The sequence below is a fragment of the Vidua macroura genome, chromosome 1, assembly GCF_024509145.1.
Source record: "Vidua macroura isolate BioBank_ID:100142 chromosome 1, ASM2450914v1, whole genome shotgun sequence".
NCBI lineage: Eukaryota > Metazoa > Chordata > Aves > Passeriformes > Viduidae > Vidua > Vidua macroura.
The window spans coordinates 15,016,189-15,042,095 of NC_071571.1; the positions used below are offsets into that span (position 1 = coordinate 15,016,189).

At 38.8% G+C, this 25,907-nt stretch overlaps 1 protein-coding gene and 1 long non-coding RNA gene across 16 annotated transcripts in view; both read left to right on the plus strand.

Moving 5' to 3' along the window:
- The window catches only part of ZNF438 (zinc finger protein 438), a 51,188-nt gene extending 38,395 nt beyond the window's left edge, over positions 1-12,793 (plus strand). For 10 of the 15 annotated variants that reach the window (XM_053978052.1, XM_053978092.1, XM_053978071.1 and 7 more), the window contains 3 exons: positions 3,747-3,851; positions 8,427-10,269; positions 11,803-12,793. In XM_053978052.1, coding sequence (XP_053834027.1) covers positions 3,747-3,851; positions 8,427-10,269; positions 11,803-12,415 — 2,561 coding nt within the window. In that variant the 3' untranslated portion in view covers positions 12,416-12,793. Of the gene's footprint in view, positions 1-51; positions 117-3,746; positions 3,852-8,426; positions 10,270-11,802 lie in introns of those variants that run through there. The other 5 variants (XM_053978123.1, XM_053978131.1, XM_053978140.1 and 2 more) reach the window with 3 other exon arrangements.
- Positions 12,794-16,925: 4,132 nt separating this feature from the next.
- LOC128807644 (uncharacterized) lies at positions 16,926-22,770 on the plus strand. Its single transcript, XR_008437226.1, has 6 exons — positions 16,926-17,017; positions 18,272-18,480; positions 18,744-18,853; positions 20,042-20,181; positions 21,318-21,400; positions 22,421-22,770. It is a non-coding gene; the product is annotated as an uncharacterized LOC128807644 (long non-coding RNA).
- The last annotated feature ends 3,137 nt before the right edge of the window (positions 22,771-25,907 follow it).

A 25,907-nucleotide genomic window follows, 5' to 3' on the forward strand; every position in this document is an offset into this window, starting at 1 on the left:
TTTTGTGCTTAAATAGAAATGAAATTCAGTCACTTATTTGTTTGGTTGCAGAGGCCAGGCACCATTTTGAGCCCTTAGTTCTTCTACTGCCGTAGTAAGAAAAGTTTCTTCACCGTGTAAGTGCAGTTTCTTCAGCTGGAAAGGTGGAAAAGGTTATTAACAATTACAGATGCTTTATGTCTAGCTTTCTTTATGCCAGTTTTCATTTCTTGATATGAAAATATTTTGATCTGCTTAATACCTATTAATTTTGTTGACCTTAATATGAAATGAGTAGCTTATAACTTGAAAGGCTGTGCCGTCCAAAAAATGGAAAGCTTTTAACGTTCACTAGCACTGCATGAGAGGTGCTAAAAAAGCATTTAGATCTGCTAATAAATGTATTTTAAATTCACTGCAAAAGTGTCTAAAAATCCCTTATGTATATGTGTTCTGACTCTTAGGAAGAACTTTGACTTTCTTCCTTTATACAGAAGCACAAAAAGGCGTTTTATAATAGGAGGTTGTGTTAAGCCATGCATTGCCCACATTATATATAGGAAGCTGCTTTTGAATAGTGATTTATCTATAGTGATTACCTATAGTGATTTTTGAATAGTGTGGCTAATACGTTTCAGGTTGCAACTCAAAAAGGTTACCTCAAAGCTGTTGGCTGTTGGCCACTTGTTATTCCCTACAGAAATAGTATTTCATACGTATTTTAAAAGTTAATTGTAGTGGGACAATACAGTGATCTATGAAATCTAAACCTATGAGAAATCAAGAATTATATCTTAATTATTACTATTACCAATGCTGTTAATATAGTGACTGAATTTCTCACAGTATGTTAACTTGTATTTAACAAGTCTGCTTTAGTATGGGCATTTTTTATGTTATACTTTTCTCTGGGGACAGAGATACTGATGCCAAGATGCTGGTGAGAGTGATGGGCAGGTAAAAAAATTCTTCCTTGTATCTAGTCTGAAGCTACTTTATTTTAGTTTAAAACCATTATGCTTTGTCCTGTTTCTGCAAGCACTGTAAAAAAGTGTCATTGTCTTTCTTTTCAGCCCCTTTCAGGTATTGTAAAGCCCCAATTAGGTCTTCTTGGAGCCTTCCCCAGACTAAATAACCCCATCTCTCTCTCAGCCTTTCCTCATACAAGAGGTGTTCCATCCTTCTCATCATTTTTGTGGCCCTACTCTGGACTTGCTCCAACAGATCCATGTCTTTCCTGTCCGAGGGCCGCAAAGCTGATGTAGTGCTCCAGTGGGTCTCACCATATCAGAGCAGAGGGAAAGAATCACCTCCCTCACAGTTGGTTTTTCATCCACCAGTACCCCCAAGTTCTTGGCAGAGCTGCTCTGAATCACTTTAGCCTTGCCTGTATTGATACTAGGGACTGTCCTGACCCATGTGCAGGAACTCGTGAGCTTCCCATGGGGCCACTTCTTGATCTAGTCCAGGTGCCTCAGGCATCCCATCTTCTAGGTGTGTCAGCTGCCCCTTTCAGCTTGGTTTTGCCTGCAGACTTGCTGAGGGTGCACTTAATGTCATTGTCTGTGTCACTGATGTGTAACACTACTGGTCCCAGTACAGACGTCTCGTGTCACCCATTGAGCTGTTCACCATGAGCATCCAGCCAATTCCTTATCCATCCAATAGTCCATCTATCAACAGAGTCTATACCTATCCAATTTAGAGAAAAGGGTGTTTTTCTGTGACCGTGTGAAGGGCTTCTCCCATGTACACTTTCAAACAACAGAGGAAAGCAATTCTGGAAGTTGAGAAAGTGGTGTAAGCTAATTTTTTTTCCTTAAGTTAAGTTAGATCTGTATAAACTTTGGCAAATATCAATATATGGTTAATAGTGCAGAAAGGACGTTTCAGGCAAAACCAAAAGACTGAATTAGAGAGAAAACTGGAAGACTTCTTAAAGGCAAACTATATACCCATGATTTTGGATTACTATATGATTTACTTCTGCAAGGTGACAGTTTATGCTAAAAATAATTTTAGCTTATTCCCACGCTGAAAAACGCCACTAGAAGTTTTAATGTTGAACATCCTCTTTAATGGAGTCCAATTAATGTAAATAAAAGTATACCTTTGTTATTTCAATGTGCTCTTCTGCTAAGAAGAGTCTTTTGGAGACCATTTAAGGAATCCAGAAAGCATCCCACTGCTCACAGAATTTCTTGAAATGCCCTATAATCCTAATCCCTTAAAATAATAAGCTTGCACAGTCTGCAAAGAGGACCTTTCTAAATTATAAAATGCTGATTGCACAACTAGCAAATCACATTTATGCTCTAATCAGATTTAATTATATATAGCTAAGATACAGTTTAAAGCTTTTAGAGTTTTAACAAATTTCATTCCTCCTGTGGAATACCAGAATAAGTTTTCTAAGTGTATTTGCACATTCTCTATCTTAGTGTTTGGGTGAATGATCTACGGAGATTTTCCAATCTTGCATTAAAATACTTTGTTATATTGTTTATTTCTCTAAGCCAGTTTAAATTGCACAAAGGCACTCATATGTAACCATAGTTATAATACTCCTTAAAAAATCAAGTACTAAAAAGGTAAGAAATGTGAGATTCCTCTTTTGGCTTAAAAGCTTCTCCTTTGCATGTCATGTATAATATTGGTTACCTGTCTTAAGTCTGCATTTAATTCCCATATCCATGACTCTTTGGCCTGGACACTTTTCAAGTCTCATTTCTAGTCTTGTCCTTTTTCTGCTTGCCCTGTATATTCTCCTGTTTCTCTTCCACACTGTCAGCTCTGAAGTTCAGAGATAAGGAGAGGCCATTTCCTTTTTCCAGCTTGGGTGCTTGGACCTAAAGACATAGTTCAGGGAAAATCCGGCCCAGCCTGAAGCAGGAGCATATTCAATAGAATGCAATCATTGGAAAAGTTAGCTGCTTGAAGTATCTACTGAACACATGCCCAGAGTCTACTGCTTTGCCTAATTTGGGTAGCTTTTCACAGATCAAAGAGACGTTGCTGTGTCATATATGGTCTTCACCTGATGCACAGCTGTCACTAGATTTTTTTCTTTATTTATTTTTAATTTTTTTATGCAGACATACTGAGAATGGCTGGTATTTTCTGTTGAAATTAATTTTAGAAGATTTTCTGATGCAAATACCCAGAACAGAACATTCCATCTAGGTAGTTATTATTAGCAAAGGTAGAAACAACTGCAGATTAATTGCTGTACAGAACTGGAAACTCATGGTTTGTAGGCTTTATTACTAATCTTACTTTGTACAGGTGTGTGTCAAAACTGGTTTTGAATAAAGAAGTCCAAATTCTGTTTTCTATAATATCTGCAGTTTATTTACATGGAATTATGGAAAGTGTAAATGAGCCTAGAATTTAGCCCCTGTGTTAAAACTACTCAATAAAGCTACTGAATCTTCATTTTTTGAAGCATTTTGTTTTGCTGCTGTTGAGTGTCTGCCATGACACTGAAGCTAAACCATCCCATCTGTTTGCCACATTAACCAGCTTTACTCAATTATTAAGCTATCACCTTGCATTTGGCATATAATGTATTAGATTTTAAAGTGTATTTTGAGGAGAGAAAAATGGCAAAGAGCAAAAACTATAATTTTCTTAATGCGTTAACTGGAAGTTAATGTTTTATATTGCTGTTTTATATTGTCTTTTTCTGGGTTTTGTTGGTTTGGAGGGTTTGGTTGTTTTGGGTTTTTTTCTCCTGGGATCTATTTATAACTGAAGCACTTTTGCAGGTGGTGTTTTTTTGCATGCTAATCCTGCAGAGAAACATTGTGTCCAACAAAGTATGCTGGGTCAGCAAAAGCAAGAAACTTGTACTGGAAAGACAGTATCCACAGGTATTTAGTGTGTATGGAGATTTGGCAAAATGAAGGATTAATTATCATTGGCAGAAAAAGATCTAATGTTGTGTGTTAGAGAGTTGTGCTTTTTTTTTCTTTCACGCAGAAAAGATACTCTTCCTTTCAAAGTCAGCAAAAGACTCAACAGTATTAATATTCATTGAAAACTCATTAATCTTCATCTCTATTCTGTTTTTTTCTTCAAAACAAGATTATTCTTTTTTGGTGTTACTTTCTCTCATATGTCAATTCATACATAATTGAAATACATACTTGCACAACTGAGGTGGACCTACAAGGATTATTTAAAAAATGAACACTATTATTCAGTGGTTTCTGTGGTGGCTATTTGGTGGTTATTTGCAAAACAGACTAGATAGTACTGAAAATTAAATTTCTTCTGATACTTTCTATGGCATCTGAGTTCAGCTATGTTGTGTGCTTTACATAGGAAACAGACTAAAGGAAGTACAAAAATAAGGCAGACTAGGCTGAGGTAGACCAGACTTGGATGACTTGGGAAGGCAGGGGAACCATGAAGAAGCAGCAACCCATGGAAACTGCATTTCTTCCAGAGGACTCTTCCCAGCATGATTCTATCAGAGAATTCAATGCATAATTGCCTTTTGTGTTGGTGTGTCACTGTCCACTTCTACACAATTTTAAGGTTATTTAGAAGGGATGAAAGCTTATAACATCCTGCCAGTATCTGAGGGATTTGATACTTGCAGGTCCTAGCATGGTAACCATTAATCTTTTAACAGAGACTGATAAAGTAAATAGGTTTAATTACTTTTGGTTTAGCCTTGTGTGTAATTATTTAAAAGTGTCTACCTGTTGCCCCAACTCCACACTCATCTGAAGGACTGAGGATACAGCAGTTAAAAATGAGCTTCACATCCTTCAGATATTAAATCTAATGCTTTCGTTTATTTCCTTTGTTATTAATGAAAATTTTAAAGAAAGTATAAAAATTGTTGCCTTCCAGTGAAGGATTTGCAGATTTACTTGTAGAAAGAACGTTGTCTAAAATGAAGGGCCATCCTCATAAATGCCATTGCAGAGCCTCCCTTAACTGAAACTTCCCCTTCTTAGGTGAAAGACTTCATGGGATTGCATAGGCACAAAGGCTTTTCCTTAGGTCACAGATAACAAGTCAAAATGAGTCCTTTGAATCAGAGACAGAAATTGGAAGAAATGGAATGCCTCTGAGAGATGCATATGAGGTTTCCAAACCACCTTTGTACAAGCCAGCCTGCCAGAGCCTATTCAAGTCCTTCAGTGTGGTGAAGACATGAATTACTATAGCTCTTGCTGTGTGCAAAGGAAGTTGTGGAAACTTTTCACCAACTATAAATGGAAAACAGAATTTTGGTCACTGATGATACTTGCATGCTCTAAGTGGGGTCAGTAAAACCTCCAGCCTGTGAACTGACTAACTGCTTTCTCCTGATCCAAGATGCTAAGTAGTCTTCCACAAGTTCTTCCAATTAGCTTTCCCAGTCTGCAGGCAATATATTAACAGTGCCTGGAGCATCATCAGGCAGCTAGTCTGCATCTAGCCCTTCGCTATATTTAGGCACTGGCTAAGCAGCTTAACAGTAGCTGTGTTGGAGGGGAGGGAAATGCAGAGCCGAATATTCCTTTGCTTACCAGAAGCACTGTAATGAATATTTGTGCACTAAAATGTCTAATGTAAACTTGTGAAAAAGGAGGGGGACAAAAAAAAAAAAAAATGGTACTGAAGTTTGGCACCAAACATAGCTTGCCTGGGAAACTTAGGATAAAATTACACTAGATGGAAAATGTTTATATAAAAATCCCTTCTCAGTTATATCAATTCTTAGTATTGTGTTACCTGTGTAGGAAGGGTATTGATCTAAACAGACCTTGTTTCAAAGAGCATCTTATGTTTGATATTGATGAAGCTCTTGGCTTTTAGAGCAACACTCTCCTGTGGAGTGCTGAGAAAATATGTGGAGATAGTTTCTTTATAGAAAAGTGATTTTACTGCTTAATTTTGCATTAGGCAAGTCAATGCATTTGAGAATCATATGATTCTTTTTAAAGCTAATGCCATCCATTATTTCTACAAGTATTTCCTCCTAACTTCAAATTGCAGCTTTTATGGCTGCCATTTGTAGAGGTGACATGTCCACCACGCAAAGTGGAAGCAAAACTTCCACTTTTTCCTGTTACCAGTGGTTGAAGAGTGGATGCCTTGTAACTTGGAGTAGCAGGGGTAGTAGTCTGCTGAAACACTGGCATTCCTAAAAGTTTTATGCAAATCAGTGAATGAAATTTTGAAATAAAAACAGAAAGGAACAAGAGAAATGAGAGAGAATGGAAACAGCTTCATGTTGAATATTGTGGCAAGCTGAATAGCTGCTGATTTGGAGAAGGTCTTTATTGTCAATATATGCGAAGCATAATCTGGAGAAATAAGAACTGATTCTGTCCCCTAAAAGGAAAGTACTCTTATTCTGTCATCTGCTGTATTTAAGCTATATGGTTTGACCTGTAACTACCTTTGAAGTTCAGGGCTAGTTTGGTTAGTGATTGCAATACTTCACATAATTTTATTCTTCTTCTCACAGGTACTTAAATTGTTTACTCAAAAGCAACAGGAAGATATCTGTGGGAAACAAATCATCACCTGACTAACAGAAATCTTAGTAGCTGAAAATGTAAAGATTTCTATATATTTAGTGACTATATTTAAAAAAAAAATTAAAAATTGAGACTTAAAAGTGCTGTGGGGAAACAATTTTAAACATATAATGTTTCTGCTTTTTCCAAGTCGCACAAGCCTGGATTTATCCCTGTGTGCAGGGATCTCTATTTATACAGGACTTCCAGGTGTACAGTAACCCAGTCTGCACAGAATGTCTAGAAATTCAGAACATCTCTATAGACACTGAGCAGAAAGAAAGTTATGGTGGTGCCAGTAGTTTCACTTAACTGGAGTATAAAGAAAGTGCATAATGGACTTGGGGTTTGATGCAGTAGATGGCAATAAAAGGATCAAAGGCTTATGCCCTGCATAGTTATTGCTCTATGAATCTGCTGATCAAAGAGTTTTGAAAAGCATCAGATCTACTAAATATGAACTGCATGGTTTATATGTGATTGCTCAGTGAATCCAGCATGTCCTGAAGGCAGTGGCTTTACTGTACATGTGCACACCATGAATATGCATTTATATCTGTCCAGGAGTTCTGGTCATGAAACATGATAGGTCTGTAGCTTGCAGTGCTTGTTGCAAAGTGTGTGACGTCTGAGAAGAACATCCAGGATTAAGATAAATTTACTGGAGTTTCTAATGTTGGTAATAATTCACAGGTACCTTTTTAAGTCCAGAATCACCTATAAATGCATTTGTAATACAAGTCTTTAAAATGGCAAGGAATGGAAACTTTCCTATGGAATTATCGTACTACAATATTTCAAGGTTGCAGCATTTATTTTCACATATTCAATTCAAATGTGATTCCACTCTCAAATGATTTTTGCTTATGTCCAAATTTCCTTTCTGCCTGGAATTTTTGTAGCTGAATTTTCAGTGGTTGCAATTTCCATTTTTCCAGGAAACCTATTCCAGATTTTGAAAACTGGAAGCATCAATAATTGAATTTGAGAGTGGGTAATGAGACTGATAGATGAAATGGTAGTGGCACAATTAACTATGTATCAACTCCTTTTCTGTGGAGTCTGAAAGATCAGCAGTTGTCTTTGCTGCCTAATGCATATTATATCATATGAATTTTATAATTTTCCTTTTGTTTGTTTGAATTATCCTCACATGCTTTACTAGAAACAGTTGCAACTTTTATGAACACAAATAGAAACAGGAAGAAATTGTTATATAACCTTGATAAATTGCATCTTTCAAGAAAGTGTTTAATTTACTGCAGTAATTCTGTTGTGCATTAGTGGCACCTGAATAATTTTTGTGATTGGGTATTTAACAGTAGTTAATATTCACATATTTTTTCAAGTCCTCTTTGATTTTATTATACATTATTTGCATGTTTTGTAGCAGTAATTTTTCTAAGACTTCATCAGGCAAACTTTGGTCTGTATCTAATAACACCCACAAATTCTAAATAGTAGAGAATGTCTGAAAGATATTCTGCATCATTCTGTTTGAGATACATGATCAGAGATGGTGCTCAGGGAAGTTCTCTGTCATGGAGCTTAAATCCTGTCCCTGTTTTTCCAGCTGAATATTGCCAGCATGCTCTCGCAGCTTTTCCCGGGCTGAAGAGGCTTATGGGTGTATTTGTTCTGAAATGTCATGTAGCTTCTAACCTAGAATGAAATATCCAATTAAGACTTGATTAAGAGAAGGTTTTTTTTGCAAATCTGTGTTGAAGCATGTTGCTTCGGACAATGCTTTTGTCTATGAAACTTCTGCAATTCTAGATTTAATTTGGTGGTCATTTAAATGCCTAAATATTTTTAATAAACTTGTGTGTAATAGTATCCTTTTTAAGCAGTTTTATTTTTGAGAGACTAATTTTTAAAAAATGCTATGTATCATATTACATTTGCGTTATGTTATTCTTACAGATAAACAGAAATCCCCTTCGGATATAATACAAAGTTTTCAGAAGAAAAGTCAGTTTAGGACCATTGCTCCAAAAATGGTACCAAAAATTTTAACATCTGGAGTGGTTTCTTGCCTTCAGTCATCTTTGCCTGAGCCAATGACACCAATTTCAGCTTCAGGTTCTAAGCCCCTGGTGGTGCCAGCTCAGAACTATGCTGTCATGCAGGTGGCTGCTCACAAGGGCACATTTTCCCTGTTGGCTGTGCCATGTGTTGCGCCTGCACTAACACAACAAGTTCAGCAGTCGACTGTGGCTCCCTCTGAAAACCTAAAGCTGCCCATCCCCAGGTACCAATCTGTAAGAAATAAGTTGCTGAGTGACAAAAAAACAGCACAAATCTCTGGTTTGAGTGCACGTGACAAGATTCCTACCAAAGCACTGGTCTCATCACAGACTTCCCCCATGACTGCTCTACCTGAAGACTGTCCTGAAGCTCATTCCAGTTCAGATTCAGCTGAGCAAGGGATGATAGCAGACTGTGAATCAGCTGAAATTGGAGTTGCCCCATTAGTAAATAAAAGCAATTGTGTGGAATCTAGATCTCTTTTAATGAAGAAGACTGAAATTGCTAGCAATATTATTTCTGGACCATCTGTAGTTGAAGACTCTCTATCCAAGCCAGCAAGTACAACTAATCCCACAAAACTAAGTCTACACTCTGTGAAGACAGCATCGGAAACCACAAGAGAGTTACTCCTGACATCTGAGAAACTAAAGGAAAAACCCACAAATTCTGCAAATCCTGTTGCTGTCTTGTCACCAGCAGTTTTTGGTAGTACAGTTCAGATGACTCCATCAGCACCAAAAGGAAAACTCCCTATTTTGCCTTACTCCAGAATGAAAACTTCAGTGTTCTGTAAATCTAAGCAGAATATTAATGTTATGGATATACCTGGTCATTCACTAAAATTTGAATGTGAAAAGATACCATCTTTGATGAAAGCCAAAGCCTTTGATAAGCAATTAGGTGTATCATTTACACAAGTCCCCAAACAATCCATTCAAGAAAATACCTTCTCTCCATCCAGCAAAGTAGATGATGTCGACAATCTTAAAAAATTGAGCAGTGCAACCTCTAAAAGAAGAGGCAGGAAAAAAAGAGCCCCGGAAGATTTATTGGCTTTTCAGGCCAAGCGAAGGAAATGCATCATTAATAAGTTTAGAGAAGGAAGAGAGAGGGCAAAGGTTGATATTCAGACACCTGAAGACAATAAAGCAGAAGCAGTAAAAAAATACCGCAGTATCAGACCAAAACCAATGGTAGTTGTGCAGGCATTCGCACCGCTGACTCCTGCAGCAATTGTAGAGACGCCGTCTCGTGAGCAAGACTTATTTTTAAATGGTTCACTCACCAATAAATGTTTAAGTTCCAAGCACAGTGATGCTACATCAGCTAAATCAAGTGATCTAAGTAGAGATATGTGTTCAGCCACCTCTAAGCCGCTGCACAGATGTCATGTTTGTAACCATACATTCCAGTTCAAGCACCATCTCCAGGACCACATGAACACGCACACGAGCAGGCGGCCCTACAGCTGCAGGATCTGCAGGAAGGCATATATCCATTCTGGGAGCCTGAGCACCCATATGAAGCTTCATCACAATGAAGGCAAATCCAAAAAGCTGGTGTGCTGTGAATTCTGTGCTAAAGTTTTTGGCCATGCGAAAGTGTACTTTGGCCACCTCAGAGAAGTCCACAGGGTTGTTATCAGCACAGAGCCCTACACTAGCGAGCAACAGGTGCAAGATTCTTTAAAGAAGAGAGACAGGAATATAAAAGAGGCAGAAGAAGATGCAGAGAGGTGAGAGTTTTCACTAATTAAATCCTAATGAAAACTGGATTTCAAGTTGTCAGTGGAAATTAATAAACCTCACCACTTTGTAAATTGTTGCTTTTTTCCACCAAGTAAGATTCCTAATAGTTTAAATATTCCATTTGAATCTAGTCAATCCATTAGACCAACCAGTATATTTTAGCTGATTTATTGACTATAAATCATTATTGACACTTGAATATCCAAAATAATTTTGCATATATTCTAGTAACACCCAATATACTGCCATATTTGGGCCCATTGGTTTCTCGTAGCTAGTACTCTTTCTTCTGTCCCTCCTGCTTTGGGGTTTTCCCTAGAAGATAAGGGAACCAATTGCAGTAAGGAAAAAAAAAATCATATTTCAGTATTAGCTTGTCATTTGTTTTCCTTGTTAAACATCATTATCCCACTTCCTTTTAGGGGGTGCTGTGAGCTAATCTGTCCTGAGTTTACTGCTGCTTTTTGCAATCACTCAGCCAAGTAGAAAAGTTAACATGCACTGTATTAAGATTGATAGAACATACTTTTACCTCTGTATTATGATTTTGAGGTGAAATCTCTTGATACAGTATAAATGTTACCTTTTTTGTTTGCCTTTTTTTTGAGAACACTCGGGGCTTCAATGTAGATCCTCACTGCAGTTCCATTCACTTTGTTTTACTTTTCATAGCTCCCCTTTCTAGAGCATCAATCTTTTATGGTCTTTTCAACTTTTACGGTCTTGAGACTAACAAACACCAGTACATTTAGTAGCTGTCATACAGTGAATCATTCAGTTTATCTGTTCTGTTGGGTAATCTGTCTAATATGTATAAATGCACAGTGTCTTCAGGTCCTTCTTGTAGATGTTGTGAGAAGATGTCTGAGGAGATGTAATTTGATTGTGTTAATCAGGGACTGCCTGTGTATCCTTTATACTACAGAGCTGTCCTAAATCAGGGAGAGGGGCTGTCCAATTGCCAATTAGGTATTTAAACTTTTCTAAACCATGTTACTGACTTGCAGAAAAAAAAGCAAGAAACTGTGAAGTTTCATCATTTCCGTCTTGGAAAGGGAGGTGGTTTTGCCTTAAATTGACCTAGATCACTCACTGTAAACAAGTAGGTTTCTGTTACTTGTACATTACAGGTAATAGTAATTTTCACTTTTCTAGCGCAGCACTGGAAGTATTTAGATTGACCTCCCTGAATCAGGACCTTTAACAAAAGTTATCAGCCTTTTATTAAAGGCTGGTGTTGTTAAAAGGTTATTTCTACCAAAGCTAATTTTGGAGGCAATTCTTAAAATCAGAAGTTCATTTTGTTTCAGTTTTTTCCCTAATCAGCCTTACTATTTATTTAGTTTCTTTTTTTTTTTCCTCTTCCAAATGAATTAGATATTGTATAAATAATGCCTGGTTTTAATTAAAAGTGTTTCATGACTGTCATCTCTTCTTGGAACTTGTAAGGACAGAAATTGCCATCCCTCTTCTCTGCCTGGCTAATACTTAAATAGTTTGTATTTCCTTTTTTTTAACAGGGGAAATAAGTGCAGTTTTGAGGACCTGTTCCATAACCCAGGAGAAGTGAAATTACAGGTCAGATGTGGTCGATGCCAGTTTATTGCAGAGTCTTTTGGTGAAATGAAGTTTCACTTACTGTGCTGTCACGGAGAAGAGATTCAGGGAAGAGTCAAGGAAGGGGTTTTTCAAGGAAGCAGAGGAACAAAGGGGAAACTGGTCAAACATACAACCCACGTGTGGAAACAGCACAATGAGAGAAGACATTTAGCAAAGTGCAGTGCCCGTCAGGAGGAGCTGTATAATGTTCCAAAACCAAAGAGACAGATGTACTTCCACCATCAAAATAATGTCAATATTGTACCAAAAAGTGAACCAACCCAGTCAGGAAGTAGTGAAGCCTCTAAGGAGATGCAAAATGTAGGGTTTGGCACACCAAGGAAAAAAATAGAATTTTGGTCTAAAGCAGGCTATAACTGCATTTTATGCAAACAGTTATTTGGAAGAAAAGAGGATCTTTGTAATCATTGGCTGAATCATCATAATTGTGAAGACCCTTCCACTTTATGGACAATTTTTACTTTGGTATCAAAACAAGGAATTATTGAACTTTCTGATAATGGTGAATATTGAAGCTTAACTCTACAATGCTATGAAAAACCTTAGCTACCTTACCAAATTGTTCTTTCACTGTCTTGCTAAACTAACTCAACAGATGTATCACTTAAAAGGTTTGTTAGTTGGGTTTGTTGGGGATTATTTTAAAGCCATATTAACCTTTATTTTGGTGACTAGAAAATGTGTTTATTCTGTATCATTCCACATGGGTACATGGAAAGTGATTATGAATCCCTGTACTTAAAATTCATGCTTAAGGAACTTTATAACAGCAAATAACTCAATACTAATGATTAACCTCAATGAAATATATTTGCGAGTTAAATTATACTGTATACACAGAAATAAATCAATTTATGTGAAGTAATCTCAGTCTTAAATGAAATTACAGACCTGACTGGAAGTCAATCCTCATTGCTGGACCTGGAAGTCAGGTCTGACTATGCTCCCAGATTTTGCATATTTCCATGCAGTTCTCTCAATCACGTAAATGTGCAGACATGCAGCTGGCACTCAGGAGTTTTGCAGTCTATAATTTTAAGAACTTCTAATTCTTATTTTCCTGATTTCAGTGTCTTCAAACATGCTCATTGCTTGCAGGTGTTTTTGGTGTTCAGTTCTGTCCTGGTAACAGCAAATATATTTGTATTTGAGAAGTAAAAACTTCACATGTATTTATATGCCTGTAGCTTTTTGGGTTAAAGATGAGTTGCTACCCATTAAGATGGAGCCCAGCACATCTCCAAGGGGGCAGGTTCTGTCAGGCTGTAAGAGGGTGGAATTCTGGAGCTTGGTTTTGATGAAAAGGTATTGAAACTATTGAATGCAATTTGAAATTGATGTTTAAACTGCTTAAAGCCTTATGTTCTTCTGAACGATTTTGGGAGCAATAATGGAGGCAAGTCTAAGAAATCACCACATCACTTTCCAACAGAAGTCAGAGCATGCCAGAGGACAAGCTGAAAAATACACCAGTACTGTCCCTACAGTACTACTCTATTCATTCCTTCTTGTGGTCAGCTGTAGTTGAGGGATTGCAATGATAAAAGAGTCATTCCTAAAATGGCCTGGGTTGCCTCTCACTGTTTTGCAGAAATCATGGAAACTGAAACATGAGCAGAGGTCTAAAAGTGTTGAGCTTTCTGAGTGGGATTCCACAAGCTGTTGCAATATTTTGTGTATGTGTTTTGTTTTTAAACAGTAAAGGCAATTTTGGTGACCTAATAGTTTTGAATGCAATTTCTTGTTGTATGATGCTTTGCCCTGAAGTGGAACTGTAAGGTAGGAATCAAGAATAACAAAAGACAAAAAGAAAATGCCCACAGAACTGTATTTTCACATGGATTTTCAAAACTTTCTTCCTACTATCTGTTGCTATAAATTCAGATTTATGGCTGTTTCTTTGCTTTCATATGGTTTCATATGGGGTTTTTATGCTGATTTACCTTAAAATTAGTATTTGTTCTTATTCTTGACATACTTATCTTTTAATGATATTATATATTATACATTATTTATAATGTTATATTTATAATGTTACAATATATTAATATTTATTTTCACTGGCACATTTGGACAGGAACAGCTGTTTTTAAAGTCAGTGTTTCATATCAGACTGAGGCTGTATTTAACTTAGTGGAGTGTGTTGCATTTAGCAGCATTTTTTGCCCCTGCAACTTAATCCTTTAACTTAAAAAATCAAACAGCAGGGTGTTTTCCATGAAACAGAAATGTGAGAAAAATCCCTCCTTCCCATAGTTACACTGTGTCAAAGGGAAGTTCATTCCAAGAATAAAGCATGCATTTTATGAGTTGGGAAAAACCATTTAAAAGTTTTGATCATGATCTTTTTTTAGAATGAACATTAAATCACCCATCCCAAGGTATAGTTTAAAATAAGCTGACATAAATTCAGTACTGAGACAGAATCCCTTCTGTTCAGGAACAGCAGCAGCCATGGCAGAGTGGCCCTTTAAAATTATTTTCAAAAGATATTTGTTAAAAACAGTGGTGCATCAGAGCCAGTGATACAGATGATTTGTTTGGAGGTGGTCATCAGGCAAGAGATGCACTTTCCCTGGAGGGGGGAGTTGCAGTGGTGATGGGAGGAAGGAGCTGGAATGAGGGAGTCAGTTGCGTTTTCTTTAGTAGAAATTTTCATGTGCAGTCTTCTCATATTTTTGTACTTCTCTCCCTTTCTCCAGGCCAAATGGGTAAAGGGGTCTCAGCTTTCAGCGGTTTAAAACCTAAAAACATGTTTTAAAGCATGGTTCTAAGCCACTTCTCAGTGTCCTCATAAATGTTTAAAATTAGAAGTCTTTTTTATGAGCCTGAAAGCATTCTTATGTTTCAGGCTATTACAGTTATGGTAGATTATGAAAGGTTGGGATTTTTTGAAAATAGCTTGCATTAAATACAGATGTGTCCTTTGTTTAAGATGTGTTTGTTTGGCATTTGTGTTCATTTTGATAAGATTTGGAGGTCCGAAGTGAGCCTTATATACTGCAACATTTAGTATTGCGTGTTTGCTGTCCAGCAGAAGGGTTGTTATAAATACAGTTTGCTGTTTACCTTGAAGCTGGACAAGTTAACATCTGGTTTTGCACACAAATTATGTTTTTAAATTGTTAAACTGAATGTCATTGTTTTTGTAGCTGTAGTTTTGTTCCCCTCTGAATTTGCATTAAGTCTCTCTTTCAGCTTCACTGTTCAACTTTAAAGCTGTTCCTCACATGGAAAGTTGTTCCTTCATCATCACACCATAAATAACCAAAGCTGGAGGAGTTCCATCACTTTTCTGGCTTGCAGAATATTGCCCTTCTCCAGCTGCAGAGCTACAGTTTCCTATGTCTAACTTGACATAGTTGTTGGCAGTAAATGTTTTGCTTCATTTATTTATTAGAATTCAGCTTGCTGCTTTTTAGCTCAATTGGAGTTTCTGTCATACCTCATGAGATACTTATTTTATCTACTATTCACTGAGCTCTTCAAAGAATGTGTCATAAGAAGGATGAACAGGTATTTAAAGGAGCAGATTTCTGCCCATTTCGTGCAGATGATGCTGATGTTTGAGGATCACCAGCTTTTCTAGGCTCAGCTGTGTAGTACATTGTATTTCTACAACACATCCACCTACACTTGCACTTATTTTGGAATGAAATGTATACTTCAAATTCAGCCGTCAGTTACTATTATCAAACCTGTGCAATGTAGCTTTGGGGTTGTTATGCATAAAGATTAAAATGCTATTAACTGTAGTAGGTTTACTTGTCAAATTTCATATAGCTCTGAAAAATGAAAATCTCTGCATGCCGAGTATGACACAGAAAAAATCTGGTCTCGTGAAGAGAAGTCTAATGGCTTAAAGGTTGTCTTCATTTCAGTGTGCACTTTTATAGCTGATCTGTCACATTGCAGGATTTTCTCCACTTTTTATTAAATTGCCATAATTTTTCTTGGTGAGGAGTACTGAAGAAGACCTGAGTCTGCAAGCAAGTTTCAGTGAAAAATGTATCTCCTTTTTTCTAAACAAGCAGACATGTTCCATGGACTCAAAAGTCTTGGTGGCATTACATACATACATACATATATACATATCTATGTATGCACAATGTGGAGAAACATGCAAGGTTTGGGGTTCAGTGTATGACTCCATGAGGCTGACCATTCTGCAGTTCTCAAGTTCTCAGAAACTAGACATTTCAGTGTAAAAATAACTTGGTTTTCAGACTTGGGTGAATTTCTAATACCTTATTGACAAACCTTCAAGAAATCCTGAAAAATGGCAATAACATCCTTCTCTATTTGTGCTTTATTAGGCAGTTTTTTGGACATGGTAGTACCAGAGGTGATGTAAAATATGATACTGCTGATGCTGTCGAATACAAAGGAAGTTTTCTCCCTTTTATTTTTTTTAATTTTATTGACTTTTCTGTGTAAGCATTAGAAATTATGGGATGAATTATGATTTTTGCTGCTGACAAATCCAGAAACATCATTCTGAAGTTACTTTGCAGAAACTTCCCTTTTAATCTAGAATAACAGATGAAACCAGAAAAAGCAAGTTCTATAGGAAAGAGATACGTGACCAAAGTGTTCCATATGAGAATTGCTCTGCATACTTACACTGCTATAGATGATATTTATAGATGACCGATCTACTGATGGGTACAAGCAGTTTGTTCTTATCTAGAGTTACTTAGCTTGGCCAAGGGAAATAAGAATTAAAAAATGTCCATGCCTTCTCTTTGACTAGAATTTTTCTGCTAAATATTTCTGCTGTTATGCCAGTCCAGACTGTGGTCCAAGCCATGAAGATACTCAAGCACTTCCTAGGGGCCTTAGAGCAGATTTCAGTGGAGGAAATGTGTGAGGAAAGGAGTCATGATGGAGGTTGGCACAATGTTTTGAATGTAAGTTCAAGCTTCTGTATGACTGGCTTTGGTGGAAGTGTCCTGGAGCCTTAAACTTCTCCATTCCACCGCCTTTGTTACATCATTCCTGACACTGCTTCCGTGTGAGGTACCTCAGTCTGGAGTACCCTCAGGTTCCTTAGGCATGAGCTTTTCCAAATGGCATTGATTCCTTTGCCAGTGTCCTCTTCTTTTGGTGTCTCAGGTACATGCTGGTAGTTACGCGAGCCACGTGCTGGCTGCTGAGACCAGCTGCTGCCAGATGTGCAATGTTGTCATTCAGCTTTCTGAAGAAAACATCTTTTAGTTTTAGTCCATAAAAATGAAATCAAAAGCTGCATCTGTGCTTTAAAAAGTAGGAAAATGGTTCACTGAGTTTCCTGCAGATGCAACACTGATAAGAAGTAGGGTAAAAAAAGTGCAGTGTTGCTATAGGAAAAAGCAGCTGCTGAATGTGACTTGGGGTATTTATGTGTCATTGTAAAAGACTAGAATGTCCTGTCACCTGGTTAGAATTGAATAATGGAATCAGAGAAGTTCATGAAAGTGTCTCACACAGATATGATGGCATAAAGCAGCAGTTCAGAGACACTGTGACTGAGATCTTGCCTCGCCTTGCCCTGCCCCTCTTTTTCGCCATCCAAAGGCCTGGGAGTGAGTAGCTCTGAACACTCCTTTGCAGAATGTTTCAGGAAAACAGGTTGCAGGGGATGCTGGGCCAGCCTCCTGCCCAAAGCAGGGCTTAGCACCAGCCCAGGAGCAGAGCAGTGGATTTTGCTTTTTGGAAGCCACTTCTGCTGCAGTTCCCACTGGTCCATTGCCAGTGTGAGGGTCATGAGTGTAAACAAGTCTTCAGTGTGTCAGCTGACACTTCAAGCACTGTCACAAGCAAATTTTTTACTTTTTTGAAGAAAACGTGACATTTGAGACAAAAAAAATCCCCACAGCCCCAAATAAAGTTCCTAGTTTCAGCTGGCAGTCCTTCAGTAGTGTGAACTTCTCTCAGCACAATCCCCTGGCTTTGTTGCTTCAGACCGTGGCCAAGCCTCTTGTCTGTCCATATGAAGCAGCTCATGCTGCTTTGACTCTGCTTTTTCTGGGACTACAGGCTTCCTACTTTTCACATGCAGTGAATAGACTTCTTTTTTTTGCTACAGTTGATTTAAGATAAAAATAAAGCATTTTATTTCCTGAATGCTCAGTAATTTTGTGCAGGTTCAGGTTTAATCTGGCTTTTGAACATCACCTGATCAAGGAGATCCATATACCTTGCTATTGCTAGGAGCAGTAAGTGACACAGTGAGGGAGGAAAGAAATAAATGACAATACCTTTGCAGTAATGCAGTTGCTTGCCTTTCACAGGAAGTTTAATTTCTTCATGTTTTTAGTTAAAAGCTTCTAATAATTTTAACTGCAGTAAATACACTCCTATATGCTATTCAAATAAATTCTTTTTCAGCTTCAAGTCCTTGGAGTTTGAATCCTATCCAGCCATATTCTGCTATCTGCCAATTCCTTGCTAAGTGCAGACCTGACACACTTGCCAATAAATCCACCTCTGTGCCATTTAAAGTCATCTGCTCTCTTTTCTTTGGAGCTAATCAAAGTTTGCAAGAAGACATTTTTAAGAGGAACTGGCTCTAGGATTCAACTGATTTAAATTGCAAGGTAATTAAAAGAAATTGCAGTGAACTATAAAATAGAGAAATGGTACAGACTGAAAACTTACTTATTTTTAATATCTTTTATGAATATTTGGAGACAAAGTTTTCTAGGGTAGAATTTAGGGGGTTTATGCTGTTTTACGTGCAACTCTCCTAATTCACCTCTTAGACTCCCAGACCCAGTACAGCAGAACCCAGCCCTGCTGCTTAAGTTGATTGCAGCCTGTTAAACTGAAAGCACCATTTTATTTTTACCTTGTGAGACAGCTGGGCTGATAAATGGATGGGATACAGCACTCCAGGAGACAACTGCAATGTCTGCACAGGTTAATGGCCTCATGTCTTTCAAGAGCAGCGTTTCCAGTGTCTTTATACAGGTACGCACACACAATCACACACAAAATTATAAAAGGATTAAGTCTCTGGAACACTTCTAATTTGTGTGTTAATGTCACACTGGACAGTACATTCTAATTATTTTTATTAAAATGCAGTGACTGTTATTATTGTATTGCTAATATATGTATGGCTGATCTTAACCCTGAAATACACAGAGGTCACACAAGCTCTTCCAGGAAATTGGATTAATTGTTGCATTGTTGGAATCTCTTTTTAAAAAATGATTTTTAAAAAATGAACCAGCCACTCCTGCTGGTTAACACCACTTGTAAGGTTGAAATGATATTTCTAAGAGTGATTTACTGGTCCAGCAGAAAAGTCTGGTGCTAAACCTTTCCACTGGGATTTGCTTACATTAGGAAGCAATGCAGGTGGCAGTCAATTTCAACACGGAATGGATTTTTCCCTCTTTCTTTCTGATAAATGAAGTGCTTATGTAAGGTGAGAGATTGAAAAAATGAGAAATGTGCAGGCCTTAGAGGATCCATCTGAAAGCTCCACATGCAGGCAGAGAATGCAGGGAAAGTCTGCTGCAGTTCCTGTACCTGCTCCTCTCACGTGATGGGAGCCCTGGGTGAGGCTTGGCCAGTCTGGAAACGCTGCTCAACAAAAGCTCCTCCTTGCAGCCAAGGGTTTGGGTTTGGAAACACTGAGCATCCTGTGCGGCACGAGAGGGTTTGCTGACACCAAACTCATGTCATCCATCACTTGGTAATAAACTGTTCCCACACCTCCATGGTAGGAACTCTTCATCTTTTGAGCTTTTGTCTTGTGTTCATTTTGTGCATAATAAATAGGATCTGGGTTTGAGTTAGTGCTCAGCAAACCATCTATCCTGAAGCCTCATTGTATGCCAGACTGCTCCCTTTGGCTCCTGCTGATACCAACCATCTTCCAAATGATTCATTGGGTGTCAATGACAGACATTTGATAGTTTTTACTGTCAAGAATCATATGCAGATCTCCTAACAGTGTCATAGTCCTAAATTATTGTAGCATTTGATCAAATTAGCCCTTTTAAAAGGGATCTGGGTGCACTAATAGTGGTTGCTCTAGTACACATCTCTAGAGAAAACTTGAGATCTGACTTTAATAGTCAGAACCAGTTAGGCTCATCCTTTATTCTGCCTTCTCTCTGCATTGTTCAGATGAATTGCATTTTTCAGGTGTTTTTCAGACAGTTCAAGAAGACTGTCAGGTCTCTGGGGCTCTCTGACTCCTGGGCTCTGCATTCCCACTGTCAGCTGTGAAAAATAATTCTGCTTTTGCAGTTGTGTCCAAGGAAAGCAAGATGATAAATCAACAGGTTAGATTTAAGAGGGGAAGTATATTATTGTTTACTCAGCACTGAATAAGGTTTTGTTCTAGGCGATATGGTTGATATGAGGCATAGGGGATCATTCTTTGTTTTAAAGCTTTCCAGCTCATGAAGTTTTTTAGGATTCATTCTCATTCAAAAGAAAATTTAGGGGTTTGTTACTCAATATCTTTTCAGAGTCCCTGAAATGTGGCAGTGGTGATTTTGAAAAACACCAGGCTGAAAAAATTAAGACAGGAAAAAGAAAGTAAAGTGTAGGCAGAGAGAAACAAAGCTTCGAGAAAAACTCAACAAAAATGCATGCAGGATCTCTGAGTGCGAGTAACTCCTTTCAGATAAAATTCTTAGTAGAGAATAGCTTGCTGTTCAGCTACTCTCATGAAATTGCAATATAATTGAGAACAACTTTTGAACCAGAAGAAAACATTAGATCTTTTTGTTTTGAGGGGAACTGAGAAGTTCTCCCTGAGGCAAGGGAGAGGTACAGGTATGAAGTTAACTTGGAACCATTGTTCAGTTCTCTGTGCAGTATCTGATTGCAACATCCTTTCTTTGCCATAATGCCATAGTTGTACTTTTCCATGGAGAATAGATGGTAGAACTTTAATCACTGCTAAGTCTGGAAATCGATTGAACCTTCAGTGTTTGGCAACAGGAGTCTTCAGTAAAAGAAAAGGCATTATAATGAAACATATAATTTCAAGACTCCAAGTCTCTCATCATTCACCTTTTCACCCTTCAAGTTTTCTGCCCGTTATATGAGTGTTAGATTTGATACATGAGTATCAGCTCAGCACAGTCACCCAGCATCCTGCTCTGAACAGGCAAACCCTATTCTAATAAACCTCTGAATGTATTCAAATGCTTCTGAAGACTCAGACAACAGAGCAGATAGTGCCTTGCTTGCTGTCAGGTGGAAGTGATTCGTTTATTTCTAAACACCAAGCTTCTGAGAAATAAAGCAGTGTGGCAAATGCAGCCCCCTTCCTTCCTTCCTTCCTTAATTTGGCTTTAATAACCCGCTGCATTAATGGCCAGAACTGTAATTGGGTGGGAGAACTTTGAGCTGCTCCATAACTCAACTGGTGGAATATTAATGAAATACATTGGAAACATTTTCACAGCCTCAAAGGGAGATGTGTCTCAAGAGCAAGATTCATTCAGGAGGGGCCAAGGTCACCATGCCTCTGGGCTTGCCAGCTCCCAGGTAAGCCAGGCACAGCCCGTCCTGTGCCTCACAGTCCAGCCCTTGCCTTTCCCTGGCTGCAGGCTGCTGTGGCTGCCCAGGGTGGGCTCGCTCTGCTGTTCAGCTGGCATGGGGTGGCAGCGTGGGCAGAGATTGGTGCTGCCTCCAGCCAGAGCTGCCTGCGGAGGGGAGCCCTGCAGTGGGGGCCCAGGAGGCCGTTCCAGCAGATCCTGAAAACACTTAAAATCAGATAATTTGGGAATTTCTTTGGCAGCTGATAGTATTCTAACTGCAAGCCTCTGCAAGATGGACACTCATGATGTGACATGTGACAACCAGCCCCTTCTGGCACCCGGTTGTTGCTTGCTGGCCAACAGCCACAGCACTGGGCAAGGTTATGGGAGGATATGATGAGAAGGGAGAATTAAGTGAATTGTGGAGCAACGTATCTCATCTCTTCTAATGAATTCACAAGAAAATTTTGTGCGTATCAATAAAAGTCCTGTTCTTCATGCTGATTATAGCAATCAAAACAAGACAAGAAATCTCAGTACAAGAACCTTACTTGGATTTCATTGAATGTCCTCACTGATAGGTTACAAGTAATTACAGGACAAAGAGTGAGTCTGACAGGAAATCTAAAATGAGACAGAGAAAATACAAGGAATAGTTTTATTTACTTAGTTATAGAGAAAGATGTCAATTGCTGTATACAATTGCAATATAAATTGGAATAGACTGGTCTGAACTCACACACCAAATTGCATTTTGCATAAGGTACCAAACCAGGGCAACAAAAGCATGAGAGGACCTGAAGAAATTTAAAAATATTTCTAGAGCTGGATATTTATTAAGAGTGAAGGCAAGATAACTAAAAAGGTATTTTACATACAATTTTTAAAATGTATTTTAAAAATCTCTGCAAGGGATTAAAAGGAAAAGAATATTTTAGAAGGAAATTAAAAGGAAAGTGTATTTGGTTCCCCATTTCAGGTTAAAGTCAGTGAGGAGCTTTTCCACCCTTCCTGTGTTCTCTTTCAGACATGGCACGATCCCCTCACCAAGACCCTCACCAAGTGCAGGTTCACTGTGCTATCTGGGTTCCTGTTGACTGCAGTGGGGGTTGGCTGCTCAGGCAGAAAGCAGAAAAATTTCCTCATTGTCATTTGTGTAAAAAAATCTCAGTCTCTGCAAAGAACAGCAGCATCTAATGCCAAATAGAAATTAATAAGTGAAAACTGACTAGCCATGGGTGGCCACAGTGATTTCTTTCTTTGAAACTCAAAGACCACATGGTTTGCTTTAGTTTTTTCCTCCCTCACACAGAGTTTCTCATCTGTAGCGTTGGTTATTGGTTGATGTTTTATAGACAGTGTAAGAAAATTACTGAAGACAAGCAGGACTGGAGGTGTTTTCAGGGATTTCAAATAGAGTAATATTGTCATGTACTTTCAGAAATAGCCATGACAATGTAACAGCAGTTTGGCACTCTCAGGTGTGCTGTGTTAAGCAGTATTTTTTGTTGTCCTTCTGTACCCTCCTCTTCTCTGCATATAGAAGTCCTTTCCAGCAGAATCCCTTTTAGTCATTCATTGTATAAGAAACTTTCTAAAGGTGTTAGAAATTAAGAGAAACCTTTTTTTTTTTATTTTTTAACCCAGTGGTGAGCATCAGAGTTGACTGAAGTGCACCCATGGACATAGAGTGGAATCCCTTTTCCTTTGGGGAGATGTGTGTCCAGGGAAGGGGAGAGGTACAAGCGCACCGAGCCTCTCGTTCTTACTTCAGCTCTTCCCATCACAGGCTCCATCAGAGCCCAGATAAGAAAAACATGACTCACTGCTGGAAACAGAATATTTTTGTCCCACATGAAATGCTTTGCTAGTGAAATCTGGTACAGGCTTCATGTTAAAATAATTGATGTGAAGTTCAGCTTGGTGCATTATGATACTTCAACCCTCAAGCGCTGTGGTTAAGGAGCAGGAGCAAGGAGCACACAGATCTCTCCTCACTGAGCCCTGGGCCAGCTGCAGCAGAGAGGGAAGGATTCTGGAGATGGTGGCAAGCTAGGAAGAGCAGAGCATCTCTTTCACTGCCCAACTGCAAGGATGACTTACAGTCTTGGCCAAGTTTTGGAGACAGTACTTTTTTTTTTTTTTTTTTTTTGTCTCTTGTTCACCACATTATGTGTGAGTGCCCTGAGCTGGCGCTCAAGGAGAGACTGGCTGCCCCTGCAAACATCCCTGGGAGTTCTACCATGCTGGGAGGGCTATGGCAGCTCCCACAGGAGCTGCAGGCAGCAGGGAACTATGAGGCTCTTCCAGCCTCTTGTAGAAGAAAGCATGATTGGCTGTGCATGAAGCTTGGAGCAAGAGGAATAAACTTCTCAGGTCCTAGAGTTTGATCTAGTTCTATACTGCCTCACTGTGCTGGTAGCTCATAATCCTCTTGTGAGCTAAAGCTCTCCCCTTTTGATGTCAAACCAAATAAGTCCCCATGTGAAAGCTACAGTTCCACTTAGGAGTCTCCAGGTATGTGATGAACACTTGGTGCAGTCAGGTTTATTCTGTTTCTAATATTTGAACCCACAGTCATCTAGGTCTCACACATGGTATTCCAACCTCCCTTATTAAACCAGTTAATTCTGTCAGATCCACAGATTTCATTAGGATTCTCCTACCTTGTTAATAAAAGGTATTAAATAAAATAACTTGAAATGCTGATCCTTCAAAAATGGTGGTACCTTGTCTTTCCTGATGGCTCCTCTCTCAGTGCAGCCCAAGGTTATTTTCCTCTGGGCCTGCTCCTGCCCACGACAGAAGTGCCTGGTTCAGTACCCAGTTCCTGGTTGTTTACACCCAGTGCACCCCACTCACAGAAGATCACTCATCTCACTGAGGAATGGTGGGAGATGAGGTTGAGGGTTGACAGCTTTGGGGTGTATACACCAACCTTCATGTCTTTCTTTTTCTTTTGACTTCACAAATGCTTCTAAATCATAGTTCAATATTGAGAATGGACCAAACCAGCTATAATCATTGAGATTGCTTTGGTTTCCCTCTGTATGATGTAGCTCTGGCTCACATATCAATGTTCTTCGTTTGATAGATGTTTGGCAGCAGAAACAAGCGTGTCCTTCCCAGTTTCTGTGCAACAAAATCTTTTTCTGGTGGTTTTTCAGGCACTTTCAGTTTTGCATTGCCATTCCCATTTCTCAGTTTTCTTTTCATGGTCCAGCTGGGTTTGTTCACATTCCTACACTTTATTTCCCGTACAGGTGAACTTTGCATTTTCAATCAGTTTTCTTTTCAGTAACTCATTCAGTGTTTACTCCTGCTAAGGTGATAGGGTGAAACATTTTCCTTACAAGCTGCTTCTCCTTGTTTGGGGTGCTGGTTTTTAAACAGCATTTTTATGTTTATGGAGAGAAATATTATACTTGTCCCACATTCAAGTTCTTCAGTTCAGAGCCGATGCCATTAAACTGTTCCACCGATATCTTAAAGCCTGGCATTAGAAACTGAAAATCTGATTCAAATACTTACCTCAATTGCTTTTTTTCCCTGTCTAATTTAAAATAAATCATATTATGAGGAAGTGGGTTCAATGTCTTATCTAGACAGGCATCAGTTAAGACAATTTAGCTCCATTCCAAAGCGGTTTTTGGCATATGGAGCAAAACTCTTCCAGGCTCAATATCAGGTGGGTGCAGAGATCCCACTGTGGGCAGTGAAACCACAGAGCAGAAGGAAAACATTAGAAGTTTTGAAACAGTTGTGAGAGACCCTGCAGAATTTATGGCCTTCAGGGGCCTGTGAGAGGTTTATGAGGCTGGAAGGTTTCTGGGGAGCACTTTTGTGTGGGCTTTTGCAGGTGGCTCCTCGAGATCACACAGCCTCTGTTGGCTGGAACTAACGTGCTGCTGAACAGGTGCTGCTTTGGGTCTCTGAATGGCAATTCACATCTTTCTGGGGAATTGGGCAATTCTGCTGCAGAGCAGCAACCATGTTCTGTGATCCTCTGCATCACCAGAGGACAGGCAGGCCCCTGGCACACAGAACCAGTATTGCTGAAGATCGATAGACTGTTTTGGAAAACAACTGTTTGTAAAATGTCTGTACAAGGCCGGAAGGGAAAAAAAACCCCCTTTTATTCTGCTCAGCTTTAACTGAACAAATTTATTCCTCCAGGTGGTTTTATTTTTCAGTAGAGCTACTTGCAGCACTACAGAAGGCAGTGAGTGATGTGCTGCAAAAATCAAGTTTCATTTGTGATCTCTTTGGCTCTTCATCAGAGGCCTATTGGATGTTTTCTGATGATCAGTAGTTACAAATGTTTAAATACCAACAACATATTTTTAAGTGGTTTATTTAGCATAAGGCACAAAGATTGTAATAAGCCAGAAACATCTGCAGGAATGGTGTCCATGTCAGAGCCTCCTTTCCTGAGATGACCTTTGCAGTCCTTAGGAGCTTGCTAAAGCTATTGAGCACAGCTGCAAACAAGTGACCTTGCCAATATTTTGTGT